This window comes from Megascapheus bottae, chromosome 28 (genome assembly GCF_031878675.1).
Source record: "Megascapheus bottae isolate mThoBot1 chromosome 28, mThoBot2.hap1, whole genome shotgun sequence".
NCBI classification, from domain to species: domain Eukaryota; kingdom Metazoa; phylum Chordata; class Mammalia; order Rodentia; family Geomyidae; genus Megascapheus; species Megascapheus bottae.
Window position 1 is genome coordinate 17,408,066 of NC_143536.1, and position 16,591 is coordinate 17,424,656.

The 16,591-nt window shown below is 50.6% G+C and overlaps 1 protein-coding gene across 1 annotated transcript; it reads right to left on the minus strand.

Annotated features, from left to right (window-relative positions):
- Window positions 1-8,437: 8,437 nt before the first annotated feature.
- Window positions 8,438-16,397, minus strand: Susd2 (sushi domain containing 2). The gene is made up of 15 exons (XM_090320697.1): window positions 16,285-16,397; window positions 14,205-14,409; window positions 13,829-13,980; window positions 13,375-13,542; window positions 12,835-13,009; window positions 12,520-12,721; window positions 12,262-12,347; window positions 11,901-12,169; window positions 11,664-11,807; window positions 11,407-11,565; window positions 10,043-10,291; window positions 9,642-9,905; window positions 9,358-9,534; window positions 9,167-9,269; window positions 8,438-9,049 (listed from the first exon to the last, which is right to left on the minus strand). The coding sequence occupies exons 1-15, from the start codon at window positions 16,355-16,357 to the stop codon at window positions 9,025-9,027; spliced, it is 2,451 nt and encodes an 816-aa protein (XP_090176823.1). The 5' UTR covers window positions 16,358-16,397; the 3' UTR covers window positions 8,438-9,024.
- Window positions 16,398-16,591: the final 194 nt, after the last annotated feature.

Sequence of the window (16,591 nt, forward strand, 5' to 3'; positions counted from 1 at the left end):
CTGTGTGTATGTTGAATCGCTTTGGACTGGGGTGGGGTTAGGTGGAAAGGACACCCTGGAAAATCTTACTGTAAGCGCTCTTACGGTCAAAGAGATCCCATCCTGAAACCCAGAATAAATCCCCCACCTTAAAATCCTTGGTTCAGCCCAGTGCTGGTTGTTCCACTGGTTCAAAGTCAGCTCTATCAGGAGAGTCTGTGAGATTCTTATCTCCAATTAACTACCAGAAAAAAATAGAGCTGTGGCTCAATGTAATAGAGCACTAGTTTGTTTGTTTGTTTGTTTGTTTATGTCAGTCTTGAGGCTTGAACTCTGGGCCTGGACATTGTCCCTGAGCTCTTCAGCTCAATGCCAGCACTGTACCACTTGAGCCACCGCACCACTTCCAGTTTTCTAACAGATAATTGGAAATAAAAGTCTCATGGACTTTTTGTGCCTGGGCTGGCTTTGAACCTTGATCCTCAGATCTCTGCCTCCTGAGTAGCTAGGATTACAGGCATGAATCCACCGGTGCCTGGCAGAGCACTAATATTAGAGCAGAAGGGGTCAGAGACAGCACCTATGAGTTCAAGCCCCACAACTGGCAAAAATAAAATGGAACAAAACAACAACAACAAAACAAACTTGGTTTAATCACATAAACAAAGTCAACTTCGGCTTACAAGGTACCATTTCAACAGTCCCAAGGATTACGATATGGATATATCTGGAGGTCGCACACAGAAGGGAGTAAAAGGCAAAATGAGGAGGATTGCGTAAGTTGTGTTGAAACCATTGGCTAGGCTGATAACAAGGAGGCTTCTGTCCAAGGCTTGACAGGAAGTCGGGCAGATGTCTTTAACAAAATGTTGTCTGTGTGAGTGTGTAGTGCCCTTTGTGCGAGGTCAAGCTTCTAGCAAAGATTTTCATGAAAGTCCTTATTATCAGGCATGCATGTGATTGCCTCCTTAATAACCTTCCACCTCTTTCTGTTGCTAGATTGGACTTAGTGACTCCACTTTAATTCAGATGACTTTCCTGCAGTTTGACGGAAGTTCCAGGTGAAGCTGGCGTGGAGGGGCCCTCCTGAGGAAATGTTAAAAGCCAGGGACTCTGCAAGGGACGGAGAGTGCTTATTGGCTTAAGTTTGTGTGGTCCACCATTAAAGCTACTTACTCCTACTAGGCTTAGCTACTCAGGAGGCTGAGATCTATGGATCCCGGCTTGAAGCTAGCCCAAGCAGCTTCAATGAACCAGCAAAGCTGGAAGTAGAGGTTCAAATGGTAGAATGCCAGCCTTAAGTGAAAAGCTAAGGAGAAACACCCAGGCCCTGAGTTTCAGTTCCAGTACTGGTATGCGTACTGGCACACACACACACACACACACACACACACACACACACACACACACACATTGGACTGGAAACAAACAAACAGAACAGTTCTTTTGTTCTCCCTCACTAGGAAGGAAAGGTGGTAGAAACTCCATGTAGCAGAGTAGCATGCTAATAGACCATTGTTCGGTGTGCCAAGTTCATATTTCTCACATTTCTTTCCATTTTGAGTTGCCAACATTTTTTTTTTTTTTTGCAGGCCTGGGCTTGAGCTCAGGGCCTGCGCACCATCTTTGGACTTTCTCAAGGCCAGCGCTCTACCACTTGAGCCACAGCACCACTTCCGGCTTTTTATTAATGTGTGTGGTACCCAGGAAGTGAACCCAGCTCTTCATGCATGCTAGGCAAGCTCTCTACCACTAGGCCAAACTATTGGCTTCTGCAGTTTTTATCATGCATGAATGCTGATGAACTTTATTGTCTTGTCTTTCTTTTTTCTTTTTGGCCAGTCCTGGGCTTGGGCTCAGGACCTGAGCACTGTCCCTGGATTTTTTCTCAAGGCTAGGACTCTACCACTTGAGCCACAGCACCACTTCTGGCTTTTTGCTATGTATGTGGTACCGAGGAATCGAACCCAGGTCTTCGTGCATGCTAGGCAAGCACTCTACCACTAGGCCAAACTCCCGGCCCTCTTTCATTTTTTTTTAAACCAGTTCTGGGGCTTAAACTCAGGGCCTGGGCACTGTTCTTGATTTTTTTCAGGGCTACTGCTCAACAACTTAAGCCACAGCACCACTTCTAGCCTTTTCTGGATATGTGGTTCTGAGGAATCGAACCCAGGGCTTCTTGCATGCTAGGCAAGCACTCTACCTCCAAGCCACATTCCCAAACCCCTTTTCTTTTCTTTCTGACGGTTTAGGACCTGGGAGCTAGCCCTCCATTTTTGTGTTCATGGCTAGTGCCATTTGAGCCACGTCTCTACTTCTGGCTTTTTGGTGGTTAATTGGAGATAAGAGTCTCACAGACTTTTCTGTTCAGGCTGTCTTCCAACCATGACCCTCAGATCTCGACCTCCTGGGAAGCCAGGATTGCAGGCATTCTTGAGAGAGCTGAGAGTTTTGTTAGTAAGCATCACTTACTTTTCCTTCCTTCCTTCTTTCTTCCTCCCTCCCTCTTTTTCTTCCTCCCTCCCTCCCTTTCTTGTCTTTTCCTTTCTTTTTTTTTTTTGTGCCAGTCCTGGGGCTTGAACATAGAGCTCAGAACTGTCCTTGAGTTGATTGTACCACTTGGGCTACAGCTCTATTTCTGGCTTTTTTTTTCACCAGTCCTGGGGCTTGAACTCAGGGCCTGAGCACTGTCCTTGGGCTTTCTCAAGGCTAGAGCTCTACCACTTGAGCCACAGCACCATTTCTGGCTTTCTTCTAGGCATATGGTACTAAGGAATTAAACCCAGGTCTTCACGTATGCTAGGCAAGTACTCTACCACTAGGCCAAACTCCTGGCCCTACTTCTGGCTTTTTGATAATTAATTGGAGCTAAGAGCCTCACCAACTTGCCTGCCTGGGCTGGTTTTGAACCTTGATCTTCAGACCTCAGTCTCTTGAGTATCGAGGATCACAGGTGTGAGCTACTGGTGCCTGATCTTCCTTTTCTTTTGTTTTAAATTATCTTTAAGGGGCCAGGTGTGTGGCCTAGTAGTAGAATGTTGGCCTAGAATTCATGAAGCCCTGGGTTTGATTCATTGGTACCACATACACAGAAAAAGCCAGAAGTGGTGCTCTGGCTCAAGTGGTATAGTGCTAGCCTTGAGAAATCTCAAGGACAGTTTCCAGGCACTGAGTTCTAGCCCCAGGACTGGCAAAAAAAATTATCTTTAGGTTGTGCAAAGGAGCTATCGTTCAACAAATCAGATTATGAATACACTACCTCTTGACTGATGTCACCAATTAACCAACAACAGGCTGGTAGTTTAAGTGGTAGAGTGCCAATCGTGAGTGAAAAAACTAAGACTTGACCCTGAATCAAGCCCAATACCAGTGCATGCGCACGTGCACAACACACACACACACACACACACACACACACACACACACACACACACACACACACACACACACACACACACAGAGTGAGCCCAGCAGAGGTAAACACAGCCACCTAGAGGCTTTCAGTGGGAACAAGTCAGGTGCATGTGGGGGGAGGGTATCTGCATTGGGTGAAGTCCCTTTTTTCTCAAAGTTCTAGCAGGCCGCTGAAGGGCATGAGAAGAGCCAAGTGGATTCCTTTGCCCCCTTCTGAAGGAATCCGCAGCAGAGCTAGCAGAGCCGGCCCCGGTGATCCTGCTTCACTTCTACTGGATTCTCTGACTCCTAGTATGTGTTTCCAAGTCCCTGGATTACCCTCTCCCCCACGCCCTGACAGAGCAGGCTGTTGGGCTCTGAAATTAGGCCCACAGTGGGCCATCCACAACCTCCCCAAGGCAGAAGCTTCCCATTCTGGCTCTGGGAATGTCTGAAACCAGGGCCAGAGCCAGGGCAATCCTGCTGTTTGCTGCTCTAGGGGATGTGGAAGATGTAAACGAGTGAAAAGGCGCAGGCCTGATGTGGGCCAGTTTGAGTCCAAATGCCTTGGCTTGGCAGGAGATCAGATGGCTCCACCCAGCCGCACTGCTCCTCACACAGGACAGCTCAGCTGCTCCGAACAGTGTTTATAACCAGCAGAGCTCCACTCTCTCTCTCTCTCCCCCTCCCTCCCCCTCTCCCTCTCCCTCTCCCTCTCCCTCTCCCTCTCCCTCTCTCTCTCTCTCTCTCTCTCTCTCTCTCTCTCTCTCTCCTGTCTCTCTCTCTCCCTGTCTCTCTCCCTCCCCCTCTCCCCCCCTCTCTGTCTCTCTGTCTCTCTCTCCCTCCCCCTCTCTCCTTCCTTCTTTTCTTCTTGATTGCTTACTTTTGCCAGTCCGGGGGCTTGAACTCAGGGCCTAGGCACTGTCCTTGAGTTTATTTTGCTCAAGGATAGCACTCTACCACTTGAGCCACAGCACCATTTCCAGCTTTATTTGTTTATGTGGCACTGAGGAATGGAACCCAGGGCTTCATGCATGCAAGGCAAGCACTGGACCACTAAGCCACATTCCCAGTCCCTTTTGGTTCCTTTTTGAGCCCAAAGATGGCCTCAAAGTCCTTATCCTTCCTCCTTGGTTTCCCAAGTGCTACAATTATAGTCATGAAGTATGGAGACATGGCTCTGGCTTAACCTGTGTGTATGCTTGTACATGTGTGTCTGCACGTGTGTGTGTGTGTGTGTGTGTGTGTGTGTGTGTGTGTGTGTGTGTGTAAGTCTAGGAGCTTGATCTCAGTGCATGAGCTATCCGCAAGGATTGGTTTGGTTTGGTTTTGCTTGCTTGTTTACTCCTCTACCACAGCTCCACTTCCAGCATTTTGGTAGTTAATTGGAGACACAAGTTTTCCAAGCTTTCCTGCCTATGCTGGCTTCAAACCACAATCTTCACATCTCATCCCTCTGAGTAGCTAGGATTACAGGAGAGAGCCACTAGCTCCCAGCCAACCCATCTTTTTAAAGAGACAAATTCTAAATGCAGCAGTGGTACTCACTAGACTCTATGTTGAAAATGAACTATGGGTGGGAACAGAGGGAAAGCTAGGAGAGTGAGGGTGGGTTGGTGTGGGGCTTGAACAGGATCTGGGTGCTGTCCCTGTGCTTTTTTTCTTCAAGGCTTGCACTGCACTTTACTACTTTGAGCCACAGCACCACTTCCAATTTTCTGATGATTAATTGATGAGAGTACCACCCTGGGCTGGCTTTGAAAAGTTATCCTCGGGGCTGGGAGTATGGCCTAGCAGTAGAGTGCCTCCCTAGTATGCATGAAGCCCTGGGTTCAATTCCTTGGTACCACATACCCAGAAAAAGCCAGAAGTGGGGCCTGGGAGTTTGGCCTAGTGGTTAAAGTGCTTGCCTAGCATGCATGAAGACCCGGGTTTGATTCCTCGGTACCACATACATAGAAAAAAGCCGGAAGTGGTGCTGAGGCTCAAGTGGTAGAGCTCTAGCCTTGAGAAAGTCCAAGGACAGTGCTCAGGCCCTGAGCTCAAGCCCAGGACTGGCAAAAAAAAAAAAAAAAGCCAGAAGTGGTACTGTGGCTCAAGTGGTAGAGTGCTAGCCTTGAGAAAGCCCTAGAATAGTATGTGCCTAGTTGAGTTCAAGCTCCAGAACTAGGGGGAAAAAAAGTAGCCTCAGATTTCAGCCTCCTAAGTAGCTAGGATTAGTTGTGAACCAAGATCACCCAGCAGAAATGTACTCTTTATCTGGCTTATGTAACTGTAACCCCTCCCTACAGCACCTTTATAATAGCAATTAACTTTTTTAAGGGACAAACTAGGGTTGCCAGTGGCTCACACCTGTAACCTGAGGAGTGCCAGACCAGGCATGAAAGTCCAGGAGACTCTTATCTCCAATTAACTACCAGAAAACTGGAAGTGTGCTGCGGTTAAAATGGTAGAATGCTAGCCTTGAGCTGAAGAACTCAGGGACAGAGCCCAGGCCCCGAGTTTAAGACCCATGAGAGAGACAGGGAGGGAGAGACAGGAGTAGGGGGAGCGGGGGGGGGGGGGGGCCCTTGCCATATTTCCCATCCTGGTCTCAAATCCCTGGATTTAAGACCTGTCTTAGTCTCTTGAGGATCTGGGACCACACCCAGCTTGTATTTTTTTTTTTTTTTGGTCTAGGTTGGCATATTGTCTGCAACCTCTTCTGCTAGAATTACCCTCCTAGGTCTCTCTCACACATTCAGGCCTTCACCGGTACACTAAAAGCACTGAGTGATAACTAGACAACCTGTAAAGCTTGGCATAGTGACACCTTGGGGACTCAGGCAGTAAGACAAGCCCTAGCTCACTTCTAGAGAAGAAAGCACTAGCCCAATGGCCAGGGGACTGGCTCTTGGCCTCCACTCTGTAAACACAGAGGAGCAGGATAAGGGTATGGGGTCTATGAAGGCAGGACCCTCCCACCCCACCCCCTCCCAGCTTCTTGGGTGTCTCCTCTATACTCCCAGCCATGCAGTCTCAGCTGTTAACTCAGCTAAACCCCATCTCCAGGAGTCCCTCTGGATAATGGCTTCCCTTGCTGCCCAGCTCTTCTATTTCTGGCCAAGACTTTTTGCCAACAGAAAGACTGAGTGGGTTGGAGCCCTGGTAACCCCCACAGTGAGTGCCATCTGGACAACCTGTGGGTCATGGGGCTTGAACTCAGCCTGGGCCCTGTTCCTGAGCTCTTCAGCTCATGGTTACCACCCTACCCTTGAGCAGAGCCATACTTCCTGTTTCCTAGAGGTTAATTGGAGATAAGAGTCTCAGGTCCTTTTTTGCCTGGGCTGGCTTTGAACCTTGATCCTTAGATCTCAGCCTCCTGAGTAGAACAGCTAGAATTACAGGCGGGAGCGAACACACCTGGCCATACTGCACAATCTTTTTGAAATTCCTAAGACTAAGGGATGATCTTATGACCTTCTCAGATAAGGGGAGATGGATAGGTGGGTTGTGTGTAAATCTTGGCTGAGCTTGTGACCAAGCCTGGGGGCCCAGGAGCAGCACAGGTGCTAATTTCTCTTCCCCAGTTCCTTGGGCTGTGGATCCCTCACCTCTGTTCTTTGCTGCCCTCATGTGGCTAGTTTCAACACTGCAGGCCAGAGGTCAGAACTCTACCCGCCCCCCCCACCCCGCTCCATCTGCTCTACCCTTGCCAGCCCATTTTCCCTGTGATATCAAATTCAGATCTAAATGCTAGGCACCAATAACTCATGCCTGCAATCCTAGCTACTCAAGAGAATGAGATCCTAGGATCAAATTTCATAACCAGGCGGGACAATTTGTGAAAGTCTTATCTCCAATAAACTAGCCAGAAAAAGTTGGGGTGAGTAGTGCTCTGGCTCAACATAGCCTTGAACACACACACAGAGTACAGAGTCTGCACACAGGCCTGGAGTTCAAGCCCTAGAACTGGCAAGACAAAAAAAACATCACAGCAGAGTGCTCACCTAGCATGTCTGATTCCTCCTCAGTACCACATACACAGAAAAAGCCGGAAGTGGTGCTGTGGCTCAAGTGGTAGAGCACTAGCCTTGAGAAAGCTCAAGGACCATGCCCAGGCCATGAGTTCAACCCCCAAGACTGGCCAAAAAACAAACAAACAAAACACCACAAACCTAATCCTATCTACCCTATCTACCCTGAACAACATTCAGTCAGCAACCTCTCCGCAAAGGATATATCTTCCTTGTCTTCCAACTGGTTCCTCCTGTGGTTCAGTAACTTTTCACATCTGTCCCCAGAAAGTCAGAAAAAAAGCAACTCAGGTGGACAATGGCGGTGTGTAGCCTCTCTCTGTACCTCCATTCATGAATTTGGTCCTATCAATAAACTTGGTCCTGTCCATGACTATTCCCAGCAATAGAAAGCAGATTGCAAGGCAGGACACTGAGGCTTTTTGCAGTGCAGGCAACTCTTCTCGGGACACACTAGGGTGGGGCGGGGGGCTGGGCACGTGGGCTGGAGGAAAGTGGACTTGAAGAGAGCATTCCATGGGAGTAGGGGGAGGGAAATGGGGACCAAGACATGTGAAAGGGTATCAATGTATGGGAATTAATGCACCATCTATCTGACAAATATCATGTAACCCTTCTATTAATTACAATAAAAAACATATGAAAAAAAAAGAGAGCATTCTAGGTGCACTGAGTGGATGGAGTAGGCAAGGCTCAAAGCTGAATGCTGGTGGCGCATACCTGAAATCCTAGTTACTCAGAAGGCTAGATCTGAGAATCACATTTCAAAGTTAGCCCATGCAGGAAAATCCATGAGATTTTAACGCCGATTATCCAGAAAACTGGAAGTGAAGCGGTGGTTCAAGTGGTAGAGCACTAGCCTTAAGCAAAAAAAGCTCAGGGACAGTGCTCAGGCAATCTAGGACCAACAACATCAACACACACACACACACACACACACACACACACACACACAGAGGAGGCAGGATTGAGATTCTGGTTCTGTTGATAGATGATCTTACAAAGCATTCAGAACTATAGGATTGTGAGCAGCAGGTACCACACAAGGAGCAGGGAGCTTGTTTTGTCTTTGTACAGACAGGAAGGGGTATACCGGGACAATTCTATAAGCTTTTAGTACACTAGGTTGTCTTCCCTGCTGGGGTTCTTGCTGTCTGCTCAGAGACCTCAAGTCTCTCCTCACCCTGGAGCAGAACCCACCCTGGGTAACAGGCTAGGTCCAGGATTTAGGAACCTAAATCCTAGCTTGGTATGGAGGGTGAGCAACAAAGTCCCAGTCCAGGGTCATGGGCATCACGCTGTGTGTGGGTGAGGGAGGCACTGGAGTTGCAGTCTGTGATGCAGTGGATTAGGGCATTGCAATTCCAGGCATGACATCTCCAGGAATCAGAGCTGCTGTAGAGGAATAGAATGCAGAGTAGTGATGACAGGGTATTTCATTGTGCCTTGAGTCTGAGGTGACAGATAAGGCATGAGGTCTTCAGTCCACAGGTGTTATAGGCCCAGGTATCAGATTGTCCAGTCCTAAGGATGAGAGCATCATGGGACTGGGATACGTGTTATTTGCACTCCAGGATCTTCTCTTGGAGGCTGGGTCTCTATCATGGCAAGACAGATGGCCACACATGTTTCTGCCTCAGGGTTGAGAACTCCACATGTTCCTGTAACAGACATGGAGTTTTAGGCTGGGCATGTCTCCCATAGGCTTTCCCCAGGGTCCCCAAGAACAGCTGTCCAAGGGGTAGAAGTGGAGTTTGGGCTTCAGAGTGGGATCTCACATGTGGCTCTTCTTTCGGCGTAGTAGGACATAGATAATAGTAACCAACGCCACCACAGCCAGACCTCCAAAGATGATGCTCAGAAGCACAGTGTAATTCCGTCCTGGTGAGAGAGGGAGAACGGTGAGGGTGGCCTGGGGCGTGAGGGCCAGGAGGAGTGAGAATTTGCATGTAAGGAGAGATATTCTCACCTAAGTGGCACTCCGGGGTAGCTGTAGACCACGCACCATTATCCTGGCAGGTGCTGGTCTCTGTCCCAGCCAGGCTGTAACCACTGTTACAATGAAAGCGGATGGTGGAGCCCTTCAAGTACGTGCTACCCTCCTTGTATCCATTGGAAGGGGGAGCCAGCCAGCCACAGGACACCACTGGAATTGGAGCAGGCCATAGAGGGCACGTGTGAGCTGCCAACCATGAATGAGGTGCTACATCCCTGCTCAGGCTATGCCTCCCCACCTGGCCCCCTGTCCCTCACCAGGCTGTAGGCTCTTCAGGCGATTCTGGTGAAGCTGGTAGGAGACTAGCGTGGCATTACCCACACTCAGGTTCCCAGTAGCTACCACATCGAAGATACAGAACGGGTTGTTCTCACAGACTTCTTCTGCCTGGCTGGGATTGAGGGTGACCTCATTGCTGAAAAGGGGCCTGAAGTTGGGGTCATGCTTTGGTTGGTTCCTGAAGTTGTAGATCAACATCCAGGAGTCATAAGTGAAGAGAGAGGAGGTGTTTTGCACGGCCCCTGTGGAGACAGTCCTGGGTGGGTACAGCTCTACCCCAAAGGTCCAGGGTCTTCCCTTGGTACAGAGACACTATGCCATGCTCCCCCCTTTCTGCTCTACCCTCTCTTTCCCAGAATATTCCCCAAGGGTCACTCACAGTCAGCCCCATACTGGAACAATTGCTGGGCACTGGCGTTCGGGGGCAACACTTGCCCATTACGTAGCATGAAGTCATCCGTGGGGTTTTTGTTGAGTGTGCCAAGGAGGCCTCGGGTGTGGGTCAAGAACTTCTCAGGCAGCAGGACAGCCACCCTCAGGAAAGAGCCCTGCGTGCTGACCTCCACACCAGCCCCCGACGACAACATGATTGAGACCTTCTTCTCAGACGCCACTGACAAAAACATACCTGGCCACAGGTGGGGACAGGTGAGTGCCACTCCCTTGGGCCCTTGCTCTGCCCGCAGGATGGGTTGGGAAAACCTGTAAGGGAAGGACAGCACATCCCCACAAGCCACCTGCTGTCCACGACATTCTCTATCTAGACATTATGTGTCCACAACGGTACCTGGACTGCAGATAGACCCAAGATGCCAGGTCCTTCAGAAACCTCCTCTGCTGGCCGGGAGCATGGCCTAGTGGTAGAGTGCTTGCCTAGCATAACACAAAGCCCTAGGTTCAATTCCTCAGTACCACATACACAGAAAAAGCCAGAAGTAGTGTTATGGCTCAAGTGGTCGAGTGCTAGCCTTGAGAATGCCCAAGGACAGTGCTCAGGCCTTGAATACAAGCCCTAGGACTGGCAAAAAAAAAAGAAAGAAAGAAAGAAAGAGCAAAGAAAAAGAAAATTCCTGTGCTGAGGAGGAGTATGAGGTGTATTCACTAATGGGGCTATAGCAGCCTTGCTTGCTACCACTGTTTTTTATTTGGTTTTGCTTTTTGCCAGTCCTAGGGCTTGAACTCAGGGCCAGGGCACTGTCCCTGAACTTCTTTATGCTCAAGGCTAATGCTCTGCCACTTGAGCCACAGTGTCACTTCTGGCTTTTTTTCCGTTTGATGGCCCTGAGGAATTGAACCCAAGGCTTCATGCATGCTAAGTAAGCACTCTATCACTAAGCCACATTCCCAGCCCTGCTTCTACTCTCTTGAGGGTCCTTGCATATCCAGCCCCCCAGCACATCTGGAAGCCATTTCATTTGGTGCTAGTGGTAGCAAGGCAGGAGGGGTGCATGCTGGAGTCAAGGGTTCTTGGTTTCCACTTCTGAGCAGTGCTTTAAGCCCACAGTCCTGGCTTTCTTGCAGCAGCTTTTGAGGAGGGATCTAGTGACCAGTATACAGTGGGAGGGACCCTGCTGGCCAGCACTGTGTCCTGTCATGATGGCCCCTGGGCTCCTCTAGGTGGAAGGGAAGCCCTTACCCACAATATTGGCCTTAACCAATAATATTGACTAAGTTGAAGGTGGCTTTATGCCCACCGTCAGCTCCTGGACAGCCTGCTGACCATGCCTGGCCAGGCTAACTCACCCTTCAAGTCCATCCAGCTCTGCTCGGCGAAGCTGAGCACCTCCTGATTCAGCAGCACCTCCAGGGTGCCCTGGGTGCCAGCCAGCCGCACCTCCACCACGTCAGAACTGCCCTCCTGCACAGCCACTGCTGTCAGCCTTGTGCCTCGGGTCTGTGTGCCTGCAGTGGTGGGTATGGAATGAGGTCCTTTTGGTTCCTGCCTCCCATCCTGGAGGACCCCAGACTATCCTGAAATCTGTGGGGGCCCCCAGTCTCACCGTGCGTTGTCCCCTCAGACTGAGCCCGCGCCTGCACCCTGAGGTCAGTCAGGGCTGCCTCCAGCAGCACGTACTCGCCACGCCCATTGAATGTGAAATTGGTGCCATCAAAGGTGACAAAGTGAGGATCCCCAAATGCAGAGGCTGAGGAGGTGAGAGTGGATGGTCAGCTATCCCCTCCCCCACAGCTCTGCTTCCTCCCCTCACTCCCAGTCAGGCATTCAGGCTGGCACCCACCCAGGTGTGGAGGTTGATAGCTTCGACAGTCACTAGAGGGCCGCCGACGCATATAGCGGTGGCACTCAGGTGCCCAGAGGCAGCAGTAATAGAAACTGATGACATCATAAATCCAGTGGGACATGCCGGGAACCCGGGGAGGTGTACGGTATGGGGGTGCACCCCAGTCGTGTCCACGATCGGGGGTACTGCCGCCCGTTGAGTCTGCAGTGAGGAGTTGTGTACCAGCGGCAGTGTAACAGCACTGCTGGCCTGAGCCGTACTGGGGGCTGAAGACAAGAGCAGATCAGGATCACCAATGGCAGCCTGGCTCCTAGCTCCAACCCCATTCTGTTCCTCATCCCTGGGTCTGGTGGCTCACCTGGCTTGCACAGAGCGCACACAGTGAACGGCCCCGGGATGGTAGGTACAAACGCTGCCATGTTCAATATCACAGCCGTAGTCCGTCTGCAAAGTGGTTGGTGGCTATCACCTGGGTTGTGCACCCTCCCCAGCTTACAGCTCTAGGAGTCCTCCCACCCTAGCCCCTCCTCCTTGGGGTTTGTCTGCCACACAGGGGCTGGCTTGCTCCTTCTGCTCCCTCCCCCTCTTTCAGACTCTTATGGATGTCCAGGCTTACAAAGAAGCGGCCAGTGTCAGCCCGTGCCTGGGCCAGGGTGCAAGGGCAGTCAGGCAGTTCCTTCAAGAAATCCGGCAGCTGGTCTTCCAGATTCTCCCAGGCCAGACATTGGGAACGGGCCCAAGCTACAGGATCTGCCCGGAAATCATCACCCAAGTGCCAGGCTAGTGCATGATCGTTGGTCCAGAGCGCCTGCACATCTCTGCAGCAGTGAGAAGCACGAGCTCAAGGGCAGGGCCAGCCATACCATCGCTGGCCTGGGCTGCCCCAGCCCCCAGCCCCCTAGCCCGTCCACTACTCCGTTTGTGCCCTTACTTCTGCCCCAAGTAGTTTTTGCTGTTGATGATTCTTAGCGCACCCACTCTCCATTTCTGGTACTTAAGAGGTGCAGGTTTTGGAGTGAAGGAGAAGAAACCAGAGTTGGGGATATTTGTAGCCAGAGGGTAGAGGTAAGACCACTTTGCTGTCCAGTTAGCTGAGTATGGCCAACCTGAGGAAGAACAGGCCTAGTCAACACAAAGGCCTAAGAACCCTTGGGGCAGGAGTGGGGCTGACCTGGCCCCAGTCTCCCACTGAGAGCTTGACAGGTGGGTAGAAGGGTAGAAGGACACACCAAATCAACTCCATGGGAGGGTCTGCTTTGCCTCTGCTCCATCAGGGACTCTGATTTTGTTACTATTACCTTGTTCCATACATCAGAGTGCCATTGGGTGTGCCCGGCTAAGTGAGGGATGGGGAAGAGTCATTTTCTTCTGTCCTCAACTTTCTCCTCTGAATAGACACAACACCTAGGGACTTCTTATTTCTGGGAACCCAAAGGTTCTGTTACCTCCACCAACCCAAAGCCAGCCTCACCTGTTTCCTCATAGCCCCACAGCTCAATGGTAACAGCTGACGTGAGCAGCACTGAGGTGTTCCAAGTCAGGCTGAGGTTACCAGCAGTGCCCGAGGTGCCATAATATTGCCAGTGGGTCTCATTCACCAGGTGACTCTTCTCGGTCTCAGACACTTTGTAGGGGTGAACTGGGTAGGAATTGGCAAAAGGTGAGGCCAAGGCCTGGGACAAACTAGTCCAGGGTCTCACATCTTTTAGGGCCTCCCTCTGGGCTTGGCCTCCTGTCTGATACCAGGAGGTGGCAGAAACCCCCACCCAAGAGACTGGTTCAGCCAGAGTGGCAGGTAGTTTAGGCGGGCCAGGTCTCGGTGTGCATAGATTAGGACTAGGGAAAGTCCCTGTGAGCTCTGGCTGCAGGTGGGAGCCAGGGCCCACGAAGGGAGGGATCTAGACTGTTAAGGGTTGAGGGCTCACCAGCTAGCCAAGTGCCTGAGTGAGGGAAGGTGCGGCCATTGTCCATGGAGACAGTGAAGGGAATGCGACCACTCTCATAGAGCAAGGGAGACACGCAGTGCACCTGCTTCAATGTGTCCACATAGCCAAGAGTCTGGATGCTTTCCTTAAACCTGGGTGGAGAGAGGGTCGCAGTCATAGGAGCAGTTGGGCTAGGTGAGCCAATCCTCTCAAAACTCAAGAACTGCCCCCTCCCCACCTCCCACAACAGGTCTAACCAGCTGTCCTTCTGTCCTCCTGCTTATCCTTGGTCCCAGAGCTCCACTCAGCCAGTTGAGTGAGGAGCTCTAAGTATGGAGTGGGGATTATGAGGGTCCTATTGCTTGGACCTTCCTACCTGCAGATCACACCATTTGTGGAGCCAGACCACTTGAAATGTGCCACGAAGTCCTTGCCGCCCATCATGGAGCCTGACGAGGGTGATATCTCTAGACAGAAGTCCCGGAAGTCTGAGCAGCAGGTGCCAAGGCTAGAGCAGGTTGGGTGGCAGGAGCAGGAGCCATTCTGATCCCCACAGCGCAATGAACAGCTTTCCTGGGCACCTAGAAAGGAGATCCTTGAATACTTGATCTGGGTGTGTGCAAAAGCAGTGGCCCTGAGTGCAAAGCTAGAAGAATGCTAGCTAGGATAGTATAATTACTAAGAAGATAATGATAAAGTCACAGGTTCCACATAATCAGCTCATATCTAGTGGGAGGGTGGACTGGGTAGAATCAGGAAGATGCCTTGGAATGTTTAACCTTGGAGTGTTTGAATAGCTTCAGAGCCAAACTGTCCTTCAGCCAGGACTAGAGCTCACAAGACAGGGCTCCTGCCAGGTGCTCACTACTGTAATCCTAGCTACACAGGAGGCTGAGATCTGAGGAGCATGGCTCAAAGCTAGACCCACTTGAAAGTCCAGGAGACTTATTAACCATCAGAAAACCAGAAGTGGCACTGTGGTTCAAAGTGGTAGAGCACTAGTCTTGAGCTGAAGCACTCAGGGACAGCACCCAGACCCAGAGTTCAAGCCACACAACTGATTAAAAAAAGAAAGAAAGAAAGAAAAGGGCTCCTCAGAGGGTCACAGTTTTCTACACCCTTGACATAGAGGTCTGGGGATCTCTCTTGACTCCCAAGGTGTCTGTGGACAGTGTGTTATCCTGGGGCTCACAGACTAGATTAGGGCCTCTCTTGCTTGCCTAGGCAAGGGTCTGTGCACATGGTAACGAGTTCCATTCAAGTAAGGAAGGAAATAATGCCCAGACTCCCAGAAGGCAATAATGAAATGACAGTCATGCCGTCTGAGAAGGCCAGAGATGTTCCATTTCTTTTACAGGATAAGAGGTTCATTTCCATCTGGGAGACGTTACGAGCTCACCACCAAGGACTGTGGCTATCAGGCCTTCTCTTGTAGTATATGGGGACCTGTAGCAGGGCCATTTTTTCTTTCTTTCTTTCTTTCCTTTTTTTGTGCTAGTACTGGGGCTTGATCTCAGGTCCTGACTGACCTTTAGCCTTTTCACTTATGGCACTCTACTATTGGAGCCACAGATCCACTTCCAGTTTTTTGGCTAATTGAAGTCCAAAAGACATTTCTTCTCAGGCTGGGTTTGAACCTCACTCTTCTCTTCACATCCCAGCCACCTGAGTAGCTAGGATTTATAGGCATGAGCCTATAATTAGCACCTAGCTAAAAAGACCAGTCCCTTTGGAACTAGAGGGTGAAGACTGGGGTGGGACACAGGCAGGCAAGATAGGATCATACATTCTAACATCCATCTAAATAAAGGAGTTCAGGGGCTAGACTTGCATTTGAGCCACCCTTCTTCACTAAGTACAGTGCTTAGCATTTAAGAGCAGCAATAAATATTTACTGGCTTTAATGATGTAATTGAGTGAGGGAAAGAGGCTCTGAGATGCCAGTAAGTGAGTTTAAAAGTGGACAGGAGGGTAGTGATATTTCCCTGCAAGATAGTAGGTGGGTGGAGGGCAATGGATTGTGTTAACCCGCTAGCCTGAGGCTAGGGTTGCAATTCTGAACTTCAGGCCTTTCCGCTAGATATTATTGGACTTATTTGCACTTTGATGAGTGCCAAGATCTTATGCAGGGTTGGGCAGTGATTGGGGCTTCCTGAATGTGATCATGTTGACTGGAGTTTGGGGTGCGGGCCAAGGGCTCTGCTATCTCCTCCCAGCCAGTTCCTGTCTCCAAGATCTCAACAGACATAAGGTGGACTTGGCTGAGGCACCCCCATCCTCACTGGAGACCCCTGGACCCTGAAGCCTCAGAATTTCTTCCTCCAGCCCCCAGCAGAATCACAGATGGCCGACAGATGGACAGTGGCTGAGCTCAGTGGGGCATCCACCCTAGGCCTAGCTGATCAAACAAATGGACAGATAGATAAGAGGGACAGGCAAGCAAGGTGAGAACATACCTGCTGTGGTCCTAGGTCCTAGGCCGGAGACTATCACCAGCAGCAGGATCCAGGAAAGGAAAGCTATCTTCATAGTGCAAGCCTAAATCTGCAGCTTAGGCAGTGTGCTCTGAGGCAGGCTGGGAAAAGCCGCCAGTCCTTGCCAGACTGGCTCCGCCCTTCACTCTCATGGCACCGCCCTATCCTGCCCCTCCCCACCCTGTCCCCTCTCAAAGTCCACAGGGACCTGCTTGGACCAGCAGAGCCTGACTTGCTCCGTTAGCACATTCCTGTCCTGCTAGCAAAGGACAAAGGGGAGGGGGCCAAA

Coding starts and splice junctions, on each gene's coding strand:
- Susd2 (XM_090320697.1), bottom strand. CDS start 16,357: ATGAAGATAGCTTTCCTTTCCTGGATCCTGCTGCTGGTGATAGTCTCC. Junction 10,292..11,406: donor GAGCTGGATGGACTTGAAGG/GTGAGTTAGCCT, acceptor ACCTGTGGCCAG/GTATGTTTTTGTCAGTGGCG. Junction 9,906..10,042: donor GTTCCAGTATGGGGCTGACT/GTGAGTGACCCT, acceptor CTGTCTCCACAG/GGGCCGTGCAAAACACCTCC.